This window comes from Synchiropus splendidus, chromosome 5 (assembly GCF_027744825.2).
Source record: "Synchiropus splendidus isolate RoL2022-P1 chromosome 5, RoL_Sspl_1.0, whole genome shotgun sequence".
Lineage (NCBI taxonomy): Eukaryota > Metazoa > Chordata > Actinopteri > Syngnathiformes > Callionymidae > Synchiropus > Synchiropus splendidus.
In genome coordinates this window covers 9,863,821-9,890,660 of record NC_071338.1, presented here as the reverse complement: position 1 = coordinate 9,890,660, position 26,840 = coordinate 9,863,821, and the positions used below count along the sequence as shown (strand labels likewise).

At 44.0% G+C, this 26,840-nt stretch overlaps 1 protein-coding gene across 4 annotated transcripts in view; it reads left to right on the top strand.

Annotated features, from left to right (window-relative positions):
- LOC128758639 (protocadherin-15-like) overlaps nucleotides 1–26,840 on the top strand; it is a 175,399-nt gene that overhangs the window by 142,849 nt on the left and 5,710 nt on the right. For 2 of the 4 annotated variants that reach the window (XM_053864808.1, XM_053864805.1), the window contains 6 exons: nucleotides 353–529; nucleotides 611–829; nucleotides 3,020–3,124; nucleotides 18,895–18,916; nucleotides 20,175–20,213; nucleotides 20,416–20,489. In XM_053864808.1, coding sequence (XP_053720783.1) covers nucleotides 353–529; nucleotides 611–829; nucleotides 3,020–3,124; nucleotides 18,895–18,916; nucleotides 20,175–20,213; nucleotides 20,416–20,489 — 636 coding nt within the window. Of the gene's footprint in view, nucleotides 1–352; nucleotides 530–610; nucleotides 830–2,341; nucleotides 2,351–3,019; nucleotides 3,125–8,094; nucleotides 13,228–18,894; nucleotides 18,917–20,174; nucleotides 20,214–20,415; nucleotides 20,490–26,840 lie in introns of those variants that run through there. The other 2 variants (XM_053864806.1, XM_053864804.1) reach the window with 2 other exon arrangements.

The window sequence follows — 26,840 nt, the reverse complement described above, 5'->3', positions numbered from 1 at the left end:
TAAGTGTGTAATTAAATATATTAGAAATATTTCCAATGACAGCGACGATTTTATGTCACTGTTCTCACATTACTCTTACTTTAAAATATTCAAAATCTATTCAATAATGCACAGTATGAAGTCTAGCCTTGCCTGCATGTGTGTCAGTGTCTGGTCCCTTACGATTTGGAATGCATTAGGATGTGTCGATAAATTCATGCCATGAACAATTCATGCTCTCTGGAAGGGGAAACAAAAATAAACTCCATATTTTATGTGTTGTTTAATGCAAGTATTTGCCCTCATGGCGTTCTGCAGGGGGTTGAATGCGGTTTGTTCACCTAAATGCCCCTTTTCCCACTTTGGTTCTCAGTATTTTGGAACGATACGTCCAGGAGCAGATACCAGGCGCTAAAGTTGTTGTAGAAAGCATCGGCCCACATCGCCACGGTGAAGGGACGGAGCAGGATGATTATACAAAGTCGGATCTCATGCTTTATGCCATCGATCCTCTGACAAACAGAGCTGTGTCTCGACAAGAGCTCTACAAGTAAGCGACCAGTTGCACAGCAGGAATGCACTTCTCCAAAACCATTCCCGTTCATTTGCCATTGTGTGTGTTTTTTCCCAGATTCCTCGATGGGAAACTGTTGGATATCAACAAGGAATTTCAGCCCTTCCTCCCACCAGGAGGGCGGATTCTGGAGATCCGTACCCCTGAAGTGGTGACGAGTGTCAAGAAAGCCGTGCAGAGCGTAGGCTACACTGAGGGCGCGCTGCTGGCCCTCGCCGTCATCATCATCATCTGCTGTGTCCCTGCGATCTTCATCGTCATCATCACCTATAGGCAGTAAGTACCAGTCTCCAGTCTCTAATAGATCCCTGACCAGATATGACGACTTGACACTTCATTGACAAGCTGTAGTAGTGACGAGCTGATATGACCTCAGACAGACATTGAGGACGACTGAAGTTGTTGAGAAGGACAATCCCACAAAGGTATTTGAGCGGAAGTTAAATGCCAATCTACCATATAGAAAGATTTCTAATAAAGCTAAGGCTTGACCTCAAACTATTGACTAATGATTTTAATAAATCTTTCGTGACCTGGACTTTTCAAAACTTTTCAAAACAAAAAAATAAAAGTACAACCGAAGATAACCTTACTTACTCAGTTAGTCCATGACCATGTCTCCTGCATAAAGATTTGCTGTTTTCTTTCTTGTCTCCCCATTATTTGGGCTTCAATATCCATTAAAAACAGCTTTTTATTTTTATCATTTGCATGCCAATGGTTGAAACCAACTGAACTGATTCCAACAAAAAACTATGTCTTCAACAAACTCAGAACTGATGGTCAATGATCAAGTTCAGTTCAGTTTATTACCTCGAAGAGACTGATCGTGTTTTGTTTTTGATTTTTTTTTTTTGTTTTCTTTTCTTCTATTCTCATGTACTACTGGAGCAACTTTGCATCAAAGCAACTTTAGGAAAGTTTTAATTTTCTTCTTTTTGTTTTTGTTTTATAAGGTAAATAAAGTTAATGTTAATGTTGCAGGAAACACTGCTTTACAATGAAAGAAACCAGACTGCAAATATGGTCGATAAAGCTCTGTAAATGGTCTCCTTTTACTTAGGTATTGAAGATCTTCATTCTTTTGCTTTTTTAGTATTTGTTAAGGTGACATTTCATCCAGTTTTTGTGAATATTTGAGCAGCTGAAACCAACCACTTATCCTTCAAGATACTGCAAAGTTGAAATCAAACTATAATTCTCCAATTCAGTCTCTTGATTTTGCGTTTTTACAAAGATGAAAACGCTATCAAGAAATATTGCCTTGTGCTTTTGCCAGACACAAGTTGACAGTCTCTCCCTCAGGACTTCCCTTTGCAGGATTTAGCATTTCACGAACTGGACCCATCACTTTCTCCTGACGCCACAACATGGCAGCTTGTCCCGCTGAGCCACTTAAATAGTGTGTTTAGTTAACAACCGTGAAGGCCGTTAATTTTATTCTCTGCGTGCTCACACACGCACACGCACACACACACACACACACACACACACACACAGACACACTATAAGTAGATCAGTGAGTTCTGCTGAGAGGTTTTCTTCATGTGTGAAACAGAGACAAATTGCCTGTAGAGAGGGAACAGAGGGACATTTGAGGAGAGAAACACGCGTGATGATCTTCAATGTAGTAACTAGACGTCTTTTATTTTTGCTTAATCACTTTAATGAAGATCACTTGTCAAACTTCATGGATTACAACAAAACCTCACAAGAAGTGCTTCGAAATGTCTCTCACAATCTTTGTTTCCTTCTTCTTATCTCCTCCACGGCGACTGTCATCACCAGATTCAAAGAGTGAGTGCCATTTTTAATATGTAAAACATGTGGGCTGTGTTTGCTGAGTGTGTTTGCCGTGTGTCAGCGTGACAACGTTCAGTTTACTTCTAGTGGCTGGCCTCTGGGCATGGTGTGGCTGAACCTGATGTGCTGTGTTCTACACGCTGTGCTTTTAACAGCATGTTTTCGTCATCAGACTCTGCCTTCTTTAGTTAGCGTTGGTAGATCTGCTTTACTGACTGAAGATGGCAAGAGCAGGCCACATGAAGGGGACCTTATTCGGCCCCTAGGCCTTGAGATTGGCACATGTGCTACACTTTTATTTGAAGCTGATGTCTATGGAACTCTCTTTACTTCTTCATGAGCTTAATGCAGCGTGCCAGTCCTTCACTGCTTTAATACCTAATCCAGTGTTTTACCGTCCCTCTCGGTGGCACAGAGTAAATTGATATCACTAATATCTGAACTGGGACCGTTGAACATGTTACACCCCCCCATATGTTCCCAACATGGCTACAGAGAAAAAATATATTATGACTATTTTCGTCTCCTCATTAAAATGTATTCACATAAAAGCATGTGCATCTTTAGATTTCTGACTGGCATGAACGTTTAGCCCCTGGTTGTTATTAGTTCAGCTTTTACTTTTGTATTCATAAATAACTGTTTACTCGCTGTTGCTTCCAGACGACAGGCGGAGTGTGCCAAAACTGCACGGATACAGATGGCTCTGCCAACAGGCAAAGGAGGAACTTCCAACAACCTGTACGAGGAACTGGGTGACAATGCCATGTAAGTGACGTGCTTCTCATTTCAGCGCCAGTTAGCTGCTTGGCAGCGAGACCCTGCTGAAGCCAGATGTGTGAGTTGACAAGTCCTGCACTTTCTAACCTAACAATAATGTGGGCAGCTCTTATTCAGGCTTACACAAGACAAGTCATGTAGATAAAATATATGGACAGTCGTGGACCTGCGCGTTTGTTCATGTATATATCGTGTTTAACAGAAAGGGTCGAGTACATACTCCACTGTGATACCATCATCTCATATCTGGCAATTTGGTCATTGTTAATATATTGTTTTATCTTGTTATTTTCATAGCTTTGTTTTACTCTAAGCGCAAGCACTGGATTAAATCGCATATTTAAATGGTGGCACTGCTTCACCATTGCTGCCAGCTCATGTGAGTTTTGGAAACTTTTGTGATAGGAGAGTTTCGTGAGTAGACTTCAGTTAGGGAAGATCTAAGCCTGAGGTCGGCTATTAAGGTTCCATCTAAGTTGTGAGGAGCTGTCAAGCAAAAAAGAAAAGGGAAGAATGGGCTGATGCCTTAAATATGATAAGAAAACCTGGAAAAAAAGTTGCATAAAAAGGGACATGAAAAAAAGCGACTTCTGCGCATGAGATACTACGTGGTGCGCACCAGACGCACAATGGGAAACAATATAGTACCTATGCCAGGAGGTGCAGTGAGGCTGGAATGCTTACGACAAATTAAGAAGGCAGAACGGCACGTGCACACATGATGCCTGTGCACTAATCTTAGCACAGGAGCATGAACAAATCAATTGCTAGGAGACATTCGTGTTTACCGCCGACGCGGTGGAGCTTTTTTTACCATTCATTAATGCACTGCAAATCATCAGAAACATGAAGGACTGTTGCATGTCTCTCCGGTTTTGAGCCTTTTTAGCAGCTGTGTGGTCACTTGCATCGAGTAACGCAATAAATTAATGAAGTATACGTAAGAGTGAAAAATATTCAGAAAAAGATTGAAATGTGCAATATATAGTGTATGTGTCATTCAGCATCACGTGTGCACCAGAAAAAATAAATCACATCAAACCATTTAAATCACAGGCATTTTATTTACCTTGAAGCAAAATGCCCTGTTTACGCCTGCGTGTTCACAGCGACGCCACATTTGGAGAACTTTAATGTCAATAAAAGATGTGAGGAGTTCATGATTCAAGTTCAGAACATTGCCAAGTTTGTTACATGAGTCAGTCTCCATGCTGGTCCTGTTTTCAAAACTAGTTAGAAGTGAACACCATGTGTTTTTAAGCCTGGTGCACCACTGACCTTTCTACAGCGCCACTGCAACCGCGGTTTATAGACCGGTGCGACTTATTTATGGACAAGCTCTTTTTTGCTTCTTAAATTTAGTGGGTGCAGCTAATATTCTGATGCGCTCTATTGTCTGGAATTCACGGTATTTATTTTGGGGACGATTCACTTTTATATATATTCTCCTGCCGGTTTGAAATATTGGTCAGCAGGTCAGCAGAATGACGCTTCATACAATGCAGTCTGTGGAGTATGTCTCACTGAAGTGGACTAACCTCTAAGACTACACACATATATAGCTTCTTATACGTAGGTAGCTATTACAGCCTCAATGGTTGTTATTGTTATCACAGCATTTCCTTCTGTTCCATTTCGCCGGGACAGAACGACAAGACACTCCAGTTTAATCAAGCACATTCTTGTAGCCTCGCATCAGACTAAAAGCAAACAAGGCTCTGATTATTTCCAGCGCATGAAGAGCGGCAGATAAACCCTGCAATTTTATCATCAGAAAGTTCAGCGACTTAAAGCTCTTGGCACTTTCCTCGCTGCGACGCATGTCAATGACCTCAATATACAAAAGATAAAAATGGTGGCTTGCTATCTACAGACATGACGATATTCACTTAAGACAGGAAGCTGTCAGTTTCTCTCGTATTTCGAGGACAAACAACGCTGCAGTTAAAGGCTTCAATATGACTGCTTGAACAACAACTACAAAAAAACTCATTACAGGCCTGGCACTTTCAGATCTGTGATCAAAGGAGACTACGGGGAGAGAGAATAGATTTCTCTCTGGGGAAAACATGACGCTTTTATTATTTTATTTTGGTATCTGGTAACAAACACTTTCCTCTCTGACCAAAACGATCCAAGCAATACTTGTAAAGCATGTATTAGCCAAATACCTAAACTTGTCAATAGCAAAGGGGTCTGGTGTGTTTTTTCCAATGAAACTCCATGAAAAAATAATGTAGAAGTTTTGTCACAGATACAATGTTTAGGCATTGGAAACAGTGCAGATGTTAACACGAGCACATTTGTGCGATGACTTCAGAATTGGTTCAATACCTGAGTCATCACCTGCACCACCGTGTTGGTGATGTGGCGAGTTATTCTGTGTGGATCATGTGTCCACATTCATCAACCACATCATTCTGTTTTGCAGTAACAGCTTGAATAACATTTTAAAAATCTGTCTCAGTGCATGGCAAGTTCGTATGCGACGGCACCACATTTCTTCTTTAGCATTTACGGGCTGTTCAACCAGTGGATGGAGATCAAAGCCCAGGAAAAAATGTAAAAGCAACTGTTTGTGCTTCCAAGAGCGTGTGTGAGTCAGTGTCGGTGGTGAAGGAGAACGCCTTACAGTACGTGGGCCCGATGACCCCAAACACTGGCACAAGTGTGCTGAATTTAGCCGCGAGGAAAAACAACAAATCACCCAAGAATTAAAAGGCAGACATTCCATGTAGGTTCAAAGTCAGGTCGTTGCAGGCTACAGCCTTTTCAATAAATGTGTTTTGTTCAGCCCAGAATGTGTTTTTAAAACAGTGTTACAGATGTTGCGTGATTAAATCTCGCTCCCCGGTACAAGATTTCCAGCACAACATGCGCGGGGCTCGTCCCCAGGGGCTCTGGTGACGGCAACACATGTTGAAAGTATTACTTGTTTGCATAGACTTACCATCTGAACTGTGCCTTATTAATGGGCGATTTATTCCTAACATGGAGCAGCTGAAAGTGAAACGCATTGTTTGACTGTATTTTTTTTATCTCCAATCTTTTCACTCCATCAGCAACACAACATCAATGTTAAAAAGTAACCAACAGCCAGTCCAGTGGCAAAACTAAACAATTATCTCACACACACTTGGCTCTCTTGTGGCCGCGCACTTTTAATTTGGAATTTCCTACTGAGGCGTTAAGAAGTTGAGAGGAACTCTTATCAGCGGTACATGCATCAGTGCTCTCTGTCTGTCCTTGATATGCTTCCCCACTCCCATTAACATGGAGACAATTCACACGCAATATGACGGTGGAGACTATCTCCAGGAGACAACCAGGGATTTAAGACGGTGTGTTTGCTCACGCTGGTGAGAGCTGAAGACCAAACAGCCTCCATGATCTGAATGATGTTTCAGGAAATGAAAATGGAGCGCAGATAAGTGAAATGTAGGCAGCCCATAATTTATGAATACCACCTCGGGAGGGTAATGAATTCAGCTGATAAGTTGCCAAGTATATTTAACCATTTGCAAAGTGGGCAGTTTGGATTTTTTTATAATACAATGTGCTCCGTACAACTGATACCAAGTATTCATTCTGGCAAAGTCCAAAAGTTTAGAATTAGGATTCAGGTCTATCTCAGCTGTTAAACAGACTCCATGTCACCTCAGGGTTGCTTTAAAAAAACAATGGTTTCGATGAGATTAAAAAGTACATAAAGAAAACTGACTGTGTAAAAATGGTTTTATGATCTTTTTTTCACCAGACTCACGAGTTTCAAATCTTGTTCTTCTATAGTCGTATTCCAGTATGCATATTGTGGCTCACACTCAAGTCATTTTATGTGGCCTTCAGATGATTCAGATTTATAAAGTTGGCTCAAAATTTGCAGTGTACAATATGTGTGAATGTCATCGCCCAGGACCATAAGCATTCACGCTTCTCATAAGCAGAGAATATAAATGTTGATCTGGAGGAGCCCAAAACAGTCTAGGAGATGCAGATGGATGGGGATTTGACAGGAAAGGGAATGTGTGTTTGTACTGCAAGGAAGGAAAGCAGCATACTTCTCATGTTGTGAGGCGGGAGATTTCTTTATGCCAAAGCTTAGCCGGCTGATCCCAAGTGTTTATTAAAAATTCATTCATGGCTCTTGTGAACACCTTTGCTGGTGCAAAGGAGCAACTCATTTCAAATATTGCTTTTATTTTCTGGCCTCTTGTCCCTCTTTTATTGGCCTGGTGTGGCACCTACAGTACCTACAATACCTGTGACATTAACTAGTAAATGACGTGAGGTTACACTGTTAGTCCAGGTGGGTATAAGTGGATTAATAATAAAACTGCTACATTGAACAAATACGTCTGCTGTTGGCATAATTCGATTTTGCCTTTGGTTGGCGAGAGGGTACGATGGAGAGCGTGCAGAGTTTAATTGCTGCCAGAAACTACTGGATTGCGATTGCGCTGATTACACACTTTCATGCAGAAAGTGGAAGATATCCGTCTTTTGTGAGCGAGAGAATCTGCATACTCTCAGAACTCTGCATCACAGAGCTCCAGCCCCAGCAGATGTGGCAGCGTTTGTAGTCACCCCGCTGTATTCGCGCTGTAGTGCGTGGCTTTTAGAGTACTTAAATTGTATTTGCATTCCTTTTACCTCTGGGCTTCCAGAATAGATTTGAACACTCTGTCTCTCACCCCTGCGATGAAAGAGCCACCAAAATAAAAATAAATACCTCTTCCGACTCCCGCTGGCACTCCCTCATTTACCAGGTCCTTTTGTCTCTCATTCCTGGCTCCGAGTTTCTGTTCTCACCTTCATCCATACACTTGACCTCCATCCCTTCTGATTTGTTCCGACGCTTCCTTCTGAACCCGTTTTCTGTCCGTTTTATTTGTATTCGTTTGACTTTTTCATGCTCCATTTCATCTTCATTTCATTTTCTTCCCTTTGTCTTGTACCAGTCGTTCAAACCACAGCGGTGCTGGAAGTGGCGGCAGTTTGGATGAGAGCGATCGCCAGCGTCTTATCTCTGATTTCGCCACCAGAGCCATCGCCGCCCACCGGCAGTGTGTCGCTAATGGAGGAGTGCTGAATAATTTGCCCAAGTCTGAGTCCAGCATCACATTCTTGTCTGATGAAAACCCTCTGACAATAAAGAACCCTATTTATCACGAGGACGGTACCCTAAGTAGCCCAGAGACTCTCGGGCGATGCCAGAGAAGAAAAGACCTTCTTGGAAACTTCTCTCCAACTAGAAGAGGTCTTCGAGACGCCTGGCTGAGGCTGAGCAACTCCGGAGCTGACGTGGGATTCGGAGGCTTCAGTGGGAGTGACAGCGGATGGGGCTCTGGTGGCGGACACAGCTGGACTCTGCCGTCTCGGCTGCACCGCAGGGAGATGTACGATGCACTGAGAAGACAAGTGGTGATGGATCCTGTGCAGTGGGAGTTGGAACTACTGAAAGCGGAGTTCAAAGAAAGCAAAGACGCTGGCTTGGATTCAGGATTTGACCGGGGGTTAGATTCCGATCTGATGATGAGCCCAAGTCTTGAACCCAAACTGACCGTCAAAGAACAAGCAAGACAGTTTGAGCAACAGGCTCTTCAGGAAATGAGCCAGCGACAAAACAGAGACTCGCGAGGCTCGCTGTCGCCCGATATATTACTCTCCGTCTTTCCCGATTCTCCTCAGCATCAGCGGTTCATTCACCCTTTTTCTCACGCCCCGGCTAGAGACGGCTCTCCGGCCATCATCGTGACCCATACCGATGGGGGCACCCCTCCACCATGTCACAAGCCAACTCCTCCAGTGCTGCGGCGTTTCGCAAGTTTGACAGAAAATCACAATGTGGACGACCGGCTCCAGGTCCACGTGGACCTCATTCCCGATCCTCCTTCAACGCCTCCACCACCACCCCCTCCCTCATCTCCACCCCCGCCACCACCACCTTCGTTTCCTCCCTCCAGCCCCCCTGCTCCGCCGCGTACTTCAGCACCTCCTCCCCCCAACTCCTCAGCCAATAGTAATTCTGAAAAAGGATTACAGCCGACTCCTCCACCTCCACCACCTCCGCCACCCCTCCCTCCGCCATTATCACCCTCACTGTTACGGCCATCCACTTTTGTGTTGCCATCCATCAAAGAAGCACCCACACTAAGGCCAGTCTCCCTGCGACCACAGCCGCCGCTCCCGCCCGTAGAACCTGAGCCTCCACGTAGGGAACTGAAAGGCATCTTAAAAAACATCCATAACATCGCAGACATTGAAAAGTCTGTAGCCAACATGTTCAGTCAGATCGATCAGAAACAGATCCCACTCAAAAAAGTCAGGAAGAGTCGGGCATCCATGGACTCTCTCGATTCACTGGACTCTGTGGAAGGTTTGGCTGCAGTCAACGGATCAGAGGCGGCCGATGGCGGAGGAGAAACCAAAGATGGGGCAGGAGAAGGAGGAGTCGGAGAGAGCTCTCCATCTCCGAACGTTGAACAAAGCCCAAACATGAATTCTATTGTGGAAGAGCTTGAGAAGCGGTTCCCCTCTCAATCTACAATGCTTTAGCCTTGGCCTGTCTGATGTGGCAAACACAGGGGGGTGTTTTGGCTTGCTCATCTTTGCAGTGACGCACCCAAGTGGCTGATTCTCAATATAGCTCACTGTTGTGATTTGGTGATTTTAATATTCCGGGGCTGTGCTCTCCCAACATTGCCTACTCTTTTGTACAGAAGGCGACGGAAGAAAACCAGGCTTGATATAGACTTCCCAAGAGGAAATGTCTTTCCTCAGTGACAGATTACTACGTTCAGACTTCTTCATTTTCACTTCTGTGGCGCAGTGAGCTTGCATGCTAAATGTTTGTGAGTCAGCCGCTGATATGAAATGCTTTTATTTCAATGTCTTAGCAATTAGTGAACTAAAAAAAAACACAATAATTGACTTGATCCAAGCATTATCTTGCTGTGAGGTCCAACTTTGGTGTGGTAGCGCTGGTGGGTGCAATAGTACCACTGTGAGAAATCCAGCTTAAAAAGTATTTATCTTTAGTTTAATTGTGTTGCTCTTCCCTAGACTGATTTTCCATAACACTTAGGATATTGGACTAACTCAAATGCCTAGACACAGGAGACCTTGACTTGGAAACTCGATTCAAAACTAACATCGAATTAGACAAAGCATAAATCAAAGGAATGGTGTTTACAAATAGACCATGTGTCAAGCAGTGGCGGCTACAAAATATTCTAAAGGGGCCTGTGCCAGTTCCACATTCAAGCATGGCAATCCATATAATTTAAGAGAAAAATCAATAATGGCAGTTCCCTTGAAAATAAATAGGTGCAGCGTATGGCTTGATGCAGGCGCTCTGGAGTGACCTCTATTGATCAGCCGCCACTGGGGTCAAGTAATCGCTGTCTCACAGTGCTTTTGGGTCTCATTCTGGTCGAACCCTTGAAGTGGTTGTTGTTGTTGTTGTTGTCGCGAGTGAAAAACCAGTTTCTGAAATGAGGCTCCTGAAATGCTCCAAAGGCATTTTGAATTATGGTTGATGAAGATCAATGTCATGGTGAGTATCTGACAGGCTGCATGTGCGTTGCTGTTGTGAGTAGATGTAGCAGTAGATGCTGTCGTTTGGATGGTTGTGCCGATGAAATCATGCTCACCCTGTGCTGCCGGGTCAAATGAGGGGACATTTGACCTTGTTCTCTCGTGTACAGAACAAATAGATACACCTGCGTTGTTTTGTAATACTTGTTCTTAATGCAGATTTTTGTCTAAGGGCTTTGTACATCAATCCATCACTACACTTGGTGCGACATTTTTCTTTAATAAAAGATATATATTAAAATAACAACACGTATGTTTGAGTTCTTCAATTCATAACATTCTTGAAAATGGCCTTTCACTATATATTTAGTTTTTCTTCAGTCATCCTTGAAGCTTTTACCTACCGTTTCATTCAAGATGTTTTGATGACTTTTTTTATTAAGTGTTTTGACATGTACGTCATCCGCCAGTGAAGGATTTCTGTTTCGTTCGCTTGCCCGCCAATAACGGCATACGTTCAGTTCCTTCGGCTTATTCTCTAATGGCGTCGCTGGAACCTGTCCCAGCGGGATCAGAGGCAGGGGCCATGTTGAACTGCCTGTCCCAGGGCACACTATTATAGAATCATCAATTAACCTCAGTATGTTTTCACTGAGGGAGGAAACTGGAGTGCACAGAGAAAACACACACAGTCATGAGCTGAACATGCCAAGGCCACACAGAAAGAGCCCACTCCACTTGCTATTTCTACCATTCCATGAGTGATTGATAAGTAACTGCTGTGGTACAGACCGCAGATGATTTATGATATCAGCGCTTGGATATTATTTTGCATGAATATTTCAGGAGGAAAAATTAAAACTCCTAATCTGCGTCCTTTGCGTGCTTTTGCTGTGCACCATTCGCATCTGTGTCTCAAGAGGAGCAGGAGTGAAGTTGTTCCGCTGCAGGCGTTTGAAAAGTGGAACATTACATGACTGACAGTGTGCTGTTATATTCCAAGCAGAGAGCGTATCAGCCGGGACGCTCTCATTTACTGTAAATAGAGATGAACACAACACTGGGTTCAGCTTGAAACAGTGTCAGTAGGGTGACCAAGCTTAAGACGCCTGAAAGATTTGAGTTGTTTGTCTCTTACTGGTGTTTACTGTGGGCATCTTGTTCAATATTATTGAACTTGTCACAGAACCCTGAGAGCAGAATTATTGTCAACAGAATAACCAACCAATAACAAAGCTGTGATGGCTCCACAGGGGTGTGCTTTTATAAAATCCACTGAGCGCACTGGGAGTAAATTCATTTCAAATGAATGTGACTGAGACGAGAGTGGCTTCTGCCCTTTCTGAAATTGCAACGAGAGGACAAAAATGTCAAAAAGAAATCAGAAAGCAATATTTTTTTTCCCGGACTTTTCCCACCGTGAGTGAGTGGAGAGGACATAAACAAGTCAGTCATGTGAGGCGCGTGATCAGATAGCAGCCTGGGAGGTTTTGTCTGGAGGGAACCCGGTAATGCGACTGTCACAGCAGTAATGGCACCATGATACACAGACTTGTCCTCACACACTCACGCATGCAGAAAATCCCACTCAGGATGATGTGTGCGTACACGCTTGTAATTCCTTGAAAGCTCCAGACGGCTGTGTACATATTCATCACTTTGTCATGATGCTTCTCTTAAGCGTTTTCAATTCCTCCACCATACACCCACCTCAGACACCATTATTCCTCATGAAACAAAGTCTTGTGCGGATATTAAACGTGGTTTGCTTTACATCACCATACCGTTTGCATCTGAACTACACCTCGTCCAAACATGAGTTAAGATGCACCTGTGCTTTATTTATTGTTCACTCCTTCGCATTCATATACTTAATCCGCAACATCATTGCAGTACTTCCCATAATTTCTGTGTAAATTAAGACACACTGTTCAATGAGCCATAGCTCCTCTGTCCTCCTCCCATTGCTGGTTCAGATGGTTTAGTGCTTCCCCTCAGCCACAGCTGTTATTATTACTCAGCTATTAACCCTTTTGGCAAACACTAATGCAGAAGTTTCCACCGGGCGCATTCTAGAAGCAGCGTGCCGTGGCTGAGCGCTAAATATCTGCAGCACGATTTTAGCTTTCAGTCCAATTGTATAGGTAGTAAGTCCATAAATTGAGCCAGATTCCGGGTTTGACTACTCATACTCACAGAATGGCCACGGTACCATGACACAGGCACCAGGAAAATCAGAGATGCGGGTCAGACTTTGCATATACTTTCACTGGTGTTAAAGACCATGCTTTGGCACGCAGAGAGAGAGTGAGGTGCTTTAGCCACCAAACGCTAACACAAACACCTCTTATCTTTATCACGCTCCGCTCTTCCCTGCTCACTGGCACTCACCTCTCCGTCCCACACCCACGTGCTTTCATTGTGAGCAGGTGAATTCTCTGTTTGCTGGAGGTTTGCACTCTTTGAGTGCTTTTACACAAACACCTCTTATCTTTATCACGCTCCGCTCTTCCCTCCTCACTGGCACTCACCTCTCCGTCCCACGTGCTTTCATTGTGAGCAGGTGAATTCTCTGTTTGCCGGAGGTTTGCACTCTTTGAGTGCTTTTACACAAACACCTCTTATCTTTATCACGCTCCGCTCTTCCCTCCTCACTGGCACTCACCTCTCCGTCCCACACCCACGTGCTTTCATTGTGAGCAGGTGAATTCTCTGCTTGGCGGAGGTTTGCACTCTTTGAGTGCTTTTCTAGTTTGCATAGCATGCTTTTTACGGAAACCAGGTCCAGAAGATAAAATTGCATGATTTGTAGAAGACAGGGCATTTTGGATAAACAACCATGTCAGTGCAATTTAGGCTATGTAGGGTCGCCATGGGAATCCCTGCAAGACTTGAGCCGTCGGTGATCACCTGTTTTTATCCAACTTATTGAAGGCACCTAAAACATTTAGCAGATGCAGCAAATTGAATTTTGTCATTTACTGTACCAGTATGCTCAAATCATGACTGTCAGTTTACCGTCCTGTTCACGGCGACCAGCTCTAAGCAATTCGATTGTGTTGACAGTTATTGGGTCAAACCCACCAACCATCGTCTCCTCTGTCCCGTCGGTTCCTGCTCGTGGTGCATGTGGTGCTGGACTGAGCATCACAACACACAAAATCTCCATGTCTCTTGAGAGAACAGCGGCTTGCCATTGTGGGACTAATTTCTCATTTGAAACATGGTTTGGGTTTGTCATTTATAAGCCGAGGCGCATTAAAATGACAAGCTCCTGGCATGTTAACACCTGCCAGTCAGGCTGTGTCTTTGTAGGGGACGGATGACAAAAATAGAATCGGTGATCGTGCCATACGAGGTGCAATCGAGGTTCAAGCGACTCGAGCTATTCATTTGCGCTTCAGGACTCATTCTGCTTTCTTCTCGGTGACATGGTGACTCATCATGGAGACACACTGAAGAGGCACATCCTCTAAAGTGTGAATTACAGAAAGCAAAAATGTTCAGTCGGTGTAGATACCACATGTTTATGTGAACCAGTATTGGGTGAGGAAAACTACAATAGTCATGGAGGGCACGCACACCATTCACAAACACACCTCGGGGCCAGTTCAGATATAGAGCATGTCGTTGGGTTGTGGGAGGAAACTGGAGTTGCCGGAGAAAACCAACACACACACCGGGAGAACAGGCAACCTCCAGCCAGAAAGGTTGAGAGCAGAATTGGAACCCTGGACATTCTTGCTTAGAGGCAGCAGCGTTAACCATTGGGACACGTAAACAGGGAAGAATGTTTTCACTTGCCACACACATGCGGTGTGTGTTCCAACATTGTCTTGCTGGCACGTACCAGTCTTGATGCAGTGGAGAGAACCAGACCACTTCTCTGACTCAGTGTTGCCTTCCTCCTCAGCTACATGATCATTTTTCACTGTTTAACTCCAGACTCGGCTCAAGGGTAATCAGACAGTAATGCAAGGGTTCTCATTTGGGGGACTATTTCAACGACCCATTGATTCAGGCACACTTCAGTTCTGTGACATAAGAATGAAGAACTGGACTGAAACGTGACTCCATGCCCTCTGCATCTTCTTTCATTGATGCGATGCGTCTTCAGCCCCTGCAGCCACGTGTGCCCAGGTACATGCACCACTGGCACCTACAGTGGTGGAAAAAGTTTTCAGACACTCATGCTGCATTAAACAGACACAAACTGATGCATTGTTGCTGTTTTGGTTTAATGTTTACAAGAAAAACTAATCTCATCTAATGTCGACAATGTCCTTATGAAACAGTTATACACACGACGCCGCTGTTTTTTCTACATTTGTTAACAACCAGAATTATTAATGCTACAGAAATGACAAAGATTTACCAACCCCATAAAACTAGTTCTTTTTTTTTCTATTTCAATGTTTAGTGCTTTTGAGCAAGGACAAGGAAGTTCATGAGAGTCATGAGGAAAAATCTATAAGTAACTTTGAAACAGTTGTCTCCAGACATTCAGTCCAGGACGAGGGTAATAATTTTTCCACAGTTCTGCGTGTCTGCATAAAAAGATGTCATTCCAAAGTCTGTCTAGAGCATTCATTATTTCAAAATCACGCTATATGCATGAACACAGACAACACGACGCCCTGATGTAGAGAAGAAATTGGCCCCAATAGACAAAAGGGTCTGTCTGGAGGTCAACAGCCTTAATACCTATGTCTGTCTGCCTGCACACAGCTGTGGAAGAAGTGTTAACATTGAAGTGACGCTGAAACTTTTTCTTTTCTTTTGACTCCTCAACCATTTATTTTGAGAATCGACGCTTTCATTTCCTGGGAAAATAAATGCTGCCACCAAGACTCATGACCCAAGAGTTTTCAGGCTGTTTATTTATGTCCGTACTGTTGCTTGACTTGTTGATATATATTTTTTTTAAATCATTTTGGCTTGAAGCGACCGGCGTGTTTTCTTTTCTCTTCATCTTCAGTGTCTGTCCACATCTGACCGACTCTTTCAGCATTAAGGACTGTCATTTCTCCCTGTGACGTTTGTTGTCCCAGAACAGTGAGTCTTCATTTCACAGCTTCACAAGCCTTATTAATCCATTTGTTCACACTGTCACCATCTCTGGCCGCTGAAAGGATTCGGGCTAATATCTGCTGTAACACATTTCCATTTTCTCTTTGTTATGTCAGAGCTGAGGACAGGCTTTGACAGAAACCTTTTGACATTTGGGCTGGAATTGCTTACATGAGTTTCACTTAGAAATGAGGGCACGGGGGTCTGTATGACGTGTCGGTCCATCTCATCCTCCCAACAAAATGGTATTCGCTTACTCATGGGCGGCTCATGTCAACCTGCTGACTCAGCGTTGAGGCTGGAGGAAAAAAGGCGTCATTTATCACAAACAACAGAACAGCAATGTTGCGTTAAACAGTACTTATTAGAGAGACAGAGCACTAGGTGAATTTCTGGGACAATTCCACCACAAAACTGCGGAAAAGTGCCCTTCATGGCCAAACATATGTGTTGACAACTGGATAAAGTTCTGGTGCCACCTGACCATTTCATGTCTGTGATCGGCTGAGCCACTTTTGTGACAGTAGATAATGAACTGGAAGCGGTTTCCTCCAAAATATAATTGGTATTTTTAGCTAAATTTAATGTTTTAATGCACCACATTGCTTTGTGCGTGTACTATGAGGTGTGGGGCAGCGCCCCCTATTGATAAGCTCCTGCTGCTAACAATTAATGTTGGTGTTACTTGAGGGAGTTTTCTGTGCTTTGCTGATGGAGGTGGAGTGAGGGGGAATAAAGGGAACAGCAGAGGGCAAGGTACATCCTACCTTGAAAGGCGGAGTCCTCCTCAACTGACAGTGAGGGAGCACTGACTGTCACGAGTCACTCTTGACTACATGTTGGCAAGAACAGCGGAAAACTCAGTATATGCTGAGAAAATCTCTGCGCCAGGGTGAAATCTAACCACAGGGGGTCAAAGTCAAGGTAGGGGCCCCGATGCAGCTGGGGAAAAACACACAGACAGACGTGTCCAGTCAGGGTCAAGGCAGAATACAGTCGGGAGAACTCAAGAGAATTAAGTGCAGAATGGAAACATGGGCCGATATGTGACATGGACTGACAGGTAGTGATGGGCCAGTGTGGCTTCATGAAACATTGTCTTTATTTTTAGAACCCCGTTGGTGGCAATGTTGCTTTCAAAATAAGGTGAAGTTTCATTGAAATGGCTGTTTAAATACAAAGATTTTTAGAGCACAGAGTGCCATCTAGTGGGCTCTGAAAATAAGGACACTGTTTCATGAACAGGTGGACGTTGGGAGCGGAAACACAGCTGGGTCGTGGCCTCGACAGACACCTTTATTGAACATGTTTTTATATCTACTGATATAGGACCAGCCGCATAACAAAGAAGTGTTAAACGTTTACAACCTTTTTCTGTGATTTACAGAGGATTAAAGGGATCATGTAGTTATTGATCTACTGTTCCTCATTAAACGACCAGCCTGTGTAAGTTTCAACGGTGTTTTAGAAGTTGAACTCTCATGAGTGCTACACCAACTCCCTAACTAGCATGGTGCGGTAACTGATGCATCCCTTGATGTCGCGCGCCGCTTCATACAGCCAAACCAAAATATACTCCAGCACTTTCAAGTACATATGGGCTTCCTTTTATGTCCATTGAATGCTCACAGATTTTTTTTTTACCCAACCAGACCCCCCTCCTACCAATGATGCACCTTTCAAGATTTTTCTCTGAACGCAGTGTTTCTTTAATAGCACAGTCAACACAGGCTGATTAAAAGAGCTTGATTTTGACTGCAGGCGTTTCAAAGCCGACTACTGAGCAACTGTGCCTTTGATTTGAAACCGTCGTCCATGTGCTGCTCAGGCCTGGACAGCAACGGTCAAGGTCCATCCATGCTGTACCGTCCGTCACGCTGCTGTCGGAAATCTGGCCTCATGCCAGCCCGAAGCAAGATTAACCTCAAAGGAAGTGGGTTATAAATATAGTTTGCTCTCACAGCAGAGAAAGGTTTTCTTTTCGGTTACATCTCATGATTGTGCCGCGCAGAGATGGTCCATCATCTTCGCTCACACACGCCAAGTGCGCGGAGAGAGACACTACAAGATCTTAAGAAATTGCATGACCAACTTAAAGTATGTGTGTGTGCATGAGGAAGTCAGATTATTCAATGTTTTTATCTAAACATCTTTTTGCGTGATAACAACCAGACACTAGTCACACAACTTGCAGTGCGGCTGGTTTTTGTGAGGGACTGCCGAGATCCCAGGACTTCACACCTCAGCCTTGGTCGCACTCAGACTCCGGCTCATTAGGATGTAATGTTCACTGTCTGCCTCATGTGGTCCACAACAGGTGTCACGATGACCGCAAGATCGTTGATAATACATCTCCTTCCCTCTCCAACACAGAGTCCTTTCAGAAAGTGGCTTTGTCCCATGATATCCTGAACGGTTAGATGTGTACTCCTCACACTAGATCACCCCATTGAACCATCCTTCATATATATTTCATCTCCAAGGTTGGTGCCACGGCAGTGAGCTGCAGGAAGTTGCTCAAGACTTACACGGGTCATGAATGAATGCTCACATCAAGTGAATTGAAGTCGCCCAGAAAGTGAAACTCCTCATCGTTTGGGTGCTTTTATATGCATTTCCAGCCGTTCTCATTAAAATGCCAAATTTGTCTCTTAAAAGTGAGTCTCATGAGTGGATGCACTTAATATTCAGCAAAGGTCGGTGGCAAAAAGAAAAAAAAAGACTCCAAAATAGGCATGTTTTCATTTCATACTTGGAATAGATGGTTCCTTTTAGGACACATTTACATCAGCAGCTCAGGGAAGAAATACTGAAGGAGTCTATCTCAAATCTACACGCCAGACTCAGTGTTCTGGGGCGATGGGCGGGGCAGCTATTAAGATGAAGCTATTGAGAATATTGAGCTTGTTTAGTGTTGAGCGAGCTGCTAGAGAGCAGGTTTTCTGTGTCCCTGACAAACATGATATGGTGGATATGTTATCATTCTCTCAGATGATTTCACACAATCTGTCACTCTTTGTTCACTTTCAATTGATGGTTTGATCAGATGGATCTGCTCACAGATTATAAAGGATCCTTAAAGAGTACTTCTTACTTTGAGAGTTTTTTGGCCAGTAATTGAATCTACTGTTGTGTGTGCTCTGACCCTGCAGGCGATCATATGGACAGCAAGAGGTACTTGACTGCAGCATGTTTTCATTTATTGTTCTCCCGTTGTTTTTCTCTCACATGTCAAGTGTTTTTCTTGCATGTCTTCAATTTCCACACTGAACAAGCACGGTGAACCTCCCCACCTGTCATGTTGAGACCATACGTTCAACAAAGGTTTTTGCCGTCCATTTCTGCCTGCATGTGAAACAGCAGCCACTTCCATCCCAAGTCATCAAATGAAAAAAAATAGGCTGAGCATCATAACATCTGCATCAATATGTGTTGCAGAATAGTGCAATGCAAATACCTGGCCATGTTTTACATAATTTTCCTTGTCACGTTGTTTGTACTTACCTTGTGGCGTCACCAACCATCAGCTCAAAACTGTCAGTAGACTGTACTGTAAAATGAGGATCATAAAAAGAATATACATGTCCAGTGGCGGACCATGGCTGAATTACTCCCCGTTTTTTTTTTGTTTTTTTTTTAATGAATGTATTTTACCGTGATCCTGCTCAAAATATCAAACTAAAAAAAAAAACAATCAATAATCCCAAAAGTTCCTAATAAACCGTCTGAATTTTTCTGGCAGTTCCAGTTTAGTTAGTCAACAGCCTGAATCCTGGACCTTCTCGCACTGCCGCTGGGCCAACACTGGACTCATCACCCACAGTTTCTTGGAGAATCCAAAGCTCACTGCTGCTTCCTTTTCATTAGCTCAGCAAAACAAATCGCACTAGTCGTGTCAGGGAGGATGGAATGGCAGCCGTGGAGGAGTGATGCTAGTGTTGGGAAAGATTCAGATTTTCAGTTGTTGCTCATGGTCCTGTCAGAGCGTGACAGTCGTGTCTTGCACCCGTGTAACATGGTGGTTTTACATGGCTCAGTAATGCCACCCCGACACGTGCCCTGTTTGTCCGTACCTTAAACCGCCACTGTTCATGTCTTCATAAAAGTTTGAAATAAATAAGCACACCAATCCTGAAACCAGTCTATGCAAGACAATAAAGTTCCCAGACTCGTAAGACATTCACTTGCTGAAGTACTAAAGGTAATAATAGTGCTAATAATACAGCGTCAACATAGGTGCAACATGGACACGGTTTTGGACACAAGGTTGACTTCCCACTGAGATAAAACTGAATGAAAATAACTTCAAGCTTTTTCTGTGTGGGCTCATGATCCGACGATTGCTCTCCTGAAACGGCAGTCTTGCGCCTTTGAAAACAGTCTTGACTTCTAACTTCTCCTGCTTGTTTTTGCTTCACTCTGCTCTTGGAAGACGCAGCAGCTTCTGCGACCTTCTCTGCTCAGGCCAGAGGTATTCTGCTTTCTGAGCACTTCTTTATTCCCATTGTGTTTGTTTCCCTGTGTGTGTACGTGAAGTCACTCACCAATAAGAACACATAAAAGAGGTGAACTGTTGCGAATCTGTGTGTGTGAGAGAGAGAGAGGGGGCTTCCAATATTATCTCTGTCGTGACCTTACTGTGTCTTTGTCACAATGATGTGTCTACCCAACAGGAATTGTCCATGGAGTCTGGCATCGACCCTGGACAGGATTACTACACACAGGACTACTACAACTATGACCAGGGGTTAGTATCCATCCATGCATGCTGATCTTGGGAACAAAGCTTTGCACGGAATATTTCAGAGATAGTGTTTTAATTCCAATCGTAAACTCATAGCAGTAGTGCTTTCATGCAGAAGGCAGTGATAGCTTCAGTCCAGAGCAGCAGACTTGGCGACATCCGTGTGTTGGCGTGGGAAAACAGGAGCTCCGCTCGTCGAGAGGAAGTGGACTGTGTGTGCATCATCCAGCTGTCAGGTGTGTGACAGATGCTGCGATATCACAGTGGCCGTGTCACTCTCACAGCTTGGTGACCCGTTTCATTCTGGCCCCCCGCGGACACATGGCTGGAAGGTTTTTCAACACAGGGGACTCATTGTGTTCAGGGAGTAGTTTTGTGTGGGAGTGAGTGCTCTCCATCGCGTGACTGACAAAAGCTGGATTTTGCTATTGAAGGTTGAAGGAAAGTTTCGTCTTTGAGAGAACGAATGCTTTAGAAACTCAGCACCTCGAGATTAATTGTAATGATTTCAATGAACATATATTCAGCAACTGACACTCGCTCGAAATTACAGACTTATGTATGATTATATTGAAAGACTCCTGGAGCTAGATGGAACCACCACTATGGAGTAAAGCTCAGCGAGTGGAAGAATCAGAACAATATAATCTAAATGTATTCATGAAAAAAAATGGATTTGCAGCCATCAAAACATAAAAAAAAAAATCTTTTCATCTCCACAATGAAATGGTTGGCAGGAGCGGGGTAGTTACTTTCAAAACACTCAAAAGACCTTTCAACAAGGGAAATGGAAGAGAAGGACTTTAAGTTCAACAGCTCCAGAATCATCGAGGTCAAATGAACATTCTCAGATAAAGTGTCATATTTTTCAAATCGTGGAAACCGTCAAGCAAACTTCTCAGGCTTGAAAGCTTTTCATTGTTTGCTCTTCATCAAAGTGTGAGAAAAATGCAGCAATGGCTACAACTCACCACTGAATGTGGTCGAACAAACATTCTCAGAGCAGGAGCTGTGAATGAATGTTTCCATTGTTATGGTCATTGAGGGTCACGACAGGAAGTTCATGTCACCATGTGGCCTGAGCAGCTGTCTTAAACAGGAAGTGGCACAGAGTTTTACTGCGTTCCAGGTACCTCAGAAGTGGAAAGTTGGAGCTGGGAATGAACTCAAAGCCATGTTCAATACGTTCCAGTTATCAACATCGGAATGGGAGATCGTGTCATCCATGACAGCTGCGCACCTTGTCCGGATATTATCAACTTCTTGAGAAATCTGTGCTCTGTTTAGAACTAGAATATAAAATATAAATATATTATTTGTGTATGCTTCCTTGATACAAAACTTCTACTTCTTGTTTACATTCAGGGAAGCCATTTTGGATTGCGTACTCGGAGTGGTGAGAACTCACCCACTTTCTGACTGAGACTCTTTGGGTGACGTCACCAGGGGGCATAACTGGGCACAACAGGAACAAACCATTACATAGCGTGTGTTTGAGGTTCGGATGAGAGGCAAGAACTTGAAGCGTCACAGGCTGATTGATGGACTCTGGTTTGTCAAGATGTTCGTTCGCAGAAGATCTGCTGGTAAAACCGAGGACAGGAACGAGTCTAATCATAACTAGTCCTCTTACACTTCTACTGTCAGAATGATCAAAGAGTGGCTCTTGCTCTTACTACAGAGTCATACATGACGATCATTGTTAGAGTATTGACATTAGTCAGATGCCGCTGGATCATTTTTAAATACATGAAATCACACTTCTTCGACCTTGACTGAGAGAGCTGTTGACAAACTTCAGAGTGGGGCCAGTGAGTGAGGAGCTCCACCGCCTCGCTCTCTGGAGCTTTAGATGGATCTCTGCTGTCACGTTTGTCATTCTGTGAACATATTTAGTCAGAGGTTCATGAAGAACAATTCAGCCGTCCGCTCTTGTGGAGAGATGCAAATGTATTATCAAAAGGCAAGGCTTTTGGGGACTTTGAAGGCCTGTAGAGAACATGACCCACCCACGTTCAGAGACTTTCTTTCATGCAGGAGACGACCACTCCAAACTACTTTCACTCACGCAGCTTCACTCTTTTGTGTTGCGCGCCGGTGCTGTAGCTGCTAATTGGACATCCACCCGTGGAGGAAGACGATGGAGCAGATGCTGCAGGCTGAGAGCCACTTCCACATTCTCGTCTGTGTCGGTCTGTACCGGAGACGCCCATCAAGACAGTTACAGCTGGAGTTATTGAAAGTCCAACTGAGCAAAACTGCCTCTGAGGAGAAAAAGTTTTGAGTCGCGCAGAGACGGATAGGGATTATGGTTGGTAACCTTCTCCCCCTTTCTTACATCAGTGTTAGATGAGAGAGATCGAAATGGGATTTGCTCTGCGTGTGCGAGGGGAGTCATTACCGTCGGTGTGAGTTTGATTGGATTTCCACAGATGCAGAAATAGCTCCGCGCAGGTCTGATGTTTTGATGCCTATGCTAAAAACATATTCTGCCCTCTAGTCAGGAGCGAAATCTGCACTAAGCTGTGAGAGTCGAGCTTTGTCGGCTGCATTAATGGTGTGGGTGATGCGCAGAGTGGTAGGCGCTCTGTCAGGACACCCACACCAGAAAGGAATCTATTAGAATCCATCACTTCATTTTTAGCATTTATTTTTTTTCTTCCCCCACGGGCACCAAAAACTTGTGTCCAAACTTTAGAGCTCAGATAAACATTGCATGGGCAGCTGTTTGATTAATTTTTATACCAAGTTTGGCCAGTCTGACTCTGCCGTAGGTGGAGAAAACGTTTCTGGCGTCTCTTGTGATTTTTACTGGCATTTTTTTCTGTCGCGCTGAGGTTATCAACGGGTCCAGGGAGTCCCTTCAATGGGGAGACTAAGTCACGCCCATCTACTTCCGTCCCATGAGACCTGAGTTCACAAAAGATATGAGTCAATGGAAAAGTTATTGCCTTGTCTAGCTTGAAATGTACCAGAGATCAGGGGTTCTTAACCTTTTTAATCTCACCTTTCCCAGAACAAATGGACTGAGTCATTACTCTTGATTTCATTTGTGATCAATAGCCATATTTGATCTACACGTAAATAAACCAAAACCTTGTGAAATGACATGAAACCATGTGATCATTGCAACAGTTTTTACTGTTGGGGGTGGGGTGACTTTCTTTATCATTTTTTATCTTCAAAAAACTTCTCCATAGTTGGTAACTATCACACATTTGCAGCTGTCAAGTCAATTCAGTGGCACATTACTGCCACCATACGTGGCTTATGTATTAAAACTGAGCGTCTTGCGGCCCTCACAGCCCAAAGGTGTAAAACTAAAAAGCTCTTAGCAGCCCTCTAGGAGGCGCTCACACCCCAAACATGGGCCCCGGCCCTATGGTTAAGAATCACTGCCATAGATCTCATGTATGACGTCTATGAATTCGACATTCTAATGCCATGAGAGCGCTGCTTTTTGACCGACATCAAAAGTGACCTTAGGGTTTGTGTGACATGTAGTTGCGAACTACGCTCGACAGTCGGCCGAGTGAGAGCCAGCAGGTGGGACAAGCTCTACAGGTTCACGGTAACAATCTCAGCTAATGTTTGCTGGCTTCTACTTTTGACACTTTAGAACCTTTAACATCTGCCTCAGCTCTGGAGCAGTTGGATTGTGCTGTGACATACATGCAACGTTTGATTTGTAGTCCAGATAATTGTGTGTTTTCACAAGAAAATAAATCATAAATTACACAACAAACATAGTTAAATCTCACATAGTTATCCTTTACATCGAGGTACAGCATATATGTGATCCAGGGCACAAGCTAAAGTGGACAAGAAAATAACCTTTATCTCCCCATAGACTTCCTTTGGAATGACCAGAGGAGGCGGAGATTAAGGCTCCCCATGGCTCCTGTTGCTAGGATGGGTTCCAGCTCCCTGCTAAGGGGCGTCAAGTGTAACATAGTGGATGAATGACTTGTCGTTTGTCTTGGAGTCAATTATCAGACGGTAAATACAGTTTGAACACACAGTCACTTTTGGGTCAGTTTGTCTGTAGGTAGGTATAACCCTTTAGGAGCCACAGTCGCAAAGTGGCAGGCAACATCGTTGCATTTAAACAGGCCAGTCTGCAAATATGGAGCCTGATGTATTTACTGCTTTACACAAGCAGATGGCAGACACCTGTAACTTCAATCTGACCATCATTTGAGAGCATTTCCATCAAGGGTTCAGAGTATATGAAGACACAACTGTTGAGGAGACGACGCAGGTTGTAGTTTTGTAGTAGCAAGCAAGAGAGATTTGACTCACTAAGATCCTGATGAGGAATATTCATATTCTGAAGGTCATACAAAGAGACAGAAATTGAAAGGCAGATCCACAGCATTTTTTTTCACTTGCTATAAGGCAATAGTGATCAGAGATTCATGGGCTGTTAGTTCCAAACACACGGTCCTCTCACCACTTGGCTGAAACTTAAAGCACAATCCTCCCATACACCACACATCGAAGTGCCGGAGAAGCATCTATCATGAGGAAGTCTCCTGCTCAGTTCAACAGATGGCGCTCTCATCTGAAAGGGGATGTGCCGTTTCATTTACAGGGTCATTTTGAATGAATAAAACTATGTAGTCCACAATAAGAATCAGCATCAGTCGGACACCTGTGTGACGTCACAATTTTGGATGTGGATGTGTTGAAATGCCGCAACTCGAGTTTTGCTAAAATGACAGTCAGTTTTGTTTCCAATAACAAACAGGTTTGTTTACATTGTTTTAAATGCTTTGTTGATTTTTTTTATCAGTTGAAAGCAGAACCATTTAACATATATGGCTCTTGTCACTCATACTGTACAGTGTCAGGTAGAGCAAGAAGCCATTTTGTCAGCTTAACTCGGACTTGAGAATACAAACATTTTACATTTGTTTGATGGGGGACCTTTAAAAGACTCTCAGCCAGGGGTTTCACCATCTCTCTCTTTGCTGCTTATTCAAATCATCACCGATTCATTCCCTGTCTTGCCATTTGACTACTGTTTATTTCATCCATGAACTCTGGTGCTGTGGAGCTGCTCCACACTGTGTCTACAGACTCTCACTGCTCTGCTGCACATATACCACTTCTGAATGTTTAATTTTGTTGGGAAATACTTTTCATGCCGTAGCAACGCAGATACAGTTTAAACAGACAGGAGGCCGACATCGGCTCAGTCAAATGCGGCACGTGAAAATTCGAATCTATACTTTGTTGTGATCACAATTACACAACTCTAACGTATTTAAGCGACACATAACACTCAGATCACATACATTAGACAGCGTGCACAGAAGGCTGTCGGTCGATGAATTTATCATTAGATCATGTTTCAATCCTCCGTTTCGAAAAATTGACTTTGTAGTTCAGAGCAATATGTGCAGCGTCTTCAGTGAGAACTGTGGCTCCGAATTCGGCCAGAAAGGTGATATAGCTTTATTAAAAATGCGTCTTCTCTGTCTGCAATTCCATATTTATAACTAAATCGCAGAGCGTCGGCTGACTTTTTTTCCACTGCGACACTACTGCCCTCTAGCGGTGACTTGCAGCACCTCGCGTGAATGTCAAGAAGTATTTCCTTGATGCAATATAAGAGTGTGTGTGTGCGTGCACACTCCAGGACGAGCCTGCGGTTAATGACTCTGAGATCCCATAAGCAGGCTTTAGCAGAAGGTTAAGACTCATTACATTAGCTCTCAGAGTTGGCACTGTGAGGATCAGGAGTTTGTAGCCTGCGCCTGACCTCCTCTCTCCCTCCTGGCACATTGTTCTCCCCGTCCTCCACTTGCTTTCTCACCCTCGCCTCCTTGCTTGGACACGCCCACAGTCCCATGCATCGCCACACGCTGGGGCCCCTCCGGTGTGTGGCTGCCTTCTTCACGAAATGAGGCGCCGCAAAGGGCTGCGCTGGGATGTAAGAAAACAAGGAGCCGCTGCAGGTTTGTTGGTTCAATAACACAAATGCTGGCTGTTTCCAGGGAGGCGTTCTTTGTTCTGTCTGAGTTGCAAGGGATGATATACAGTTATGACCGGTGGCCCACTGAACCGGGCGACACTCCCGGCAAAAAGACAAAAGGCGGAGAAATGGCTTCGCAGTATGTCTGGCGTGCAGCATGTCTCTTGGCGATGAAGTATTATTGCTGTGATTCAGGCCAATTGGCCTCAGTCAGACATTAACACGTCGTCCTCGGTGCTGCCTTCATGGTTTGAGCAAAGGTTAGACTTGATGAGTGGGACATTTCATCTCTGCAGGTGTCATCCTGAGGTGAATTGGATGGGAGCACATTGTTGCGTTTGAGGCAAGTCAGACAATCTTAAAGCGCTGAATCA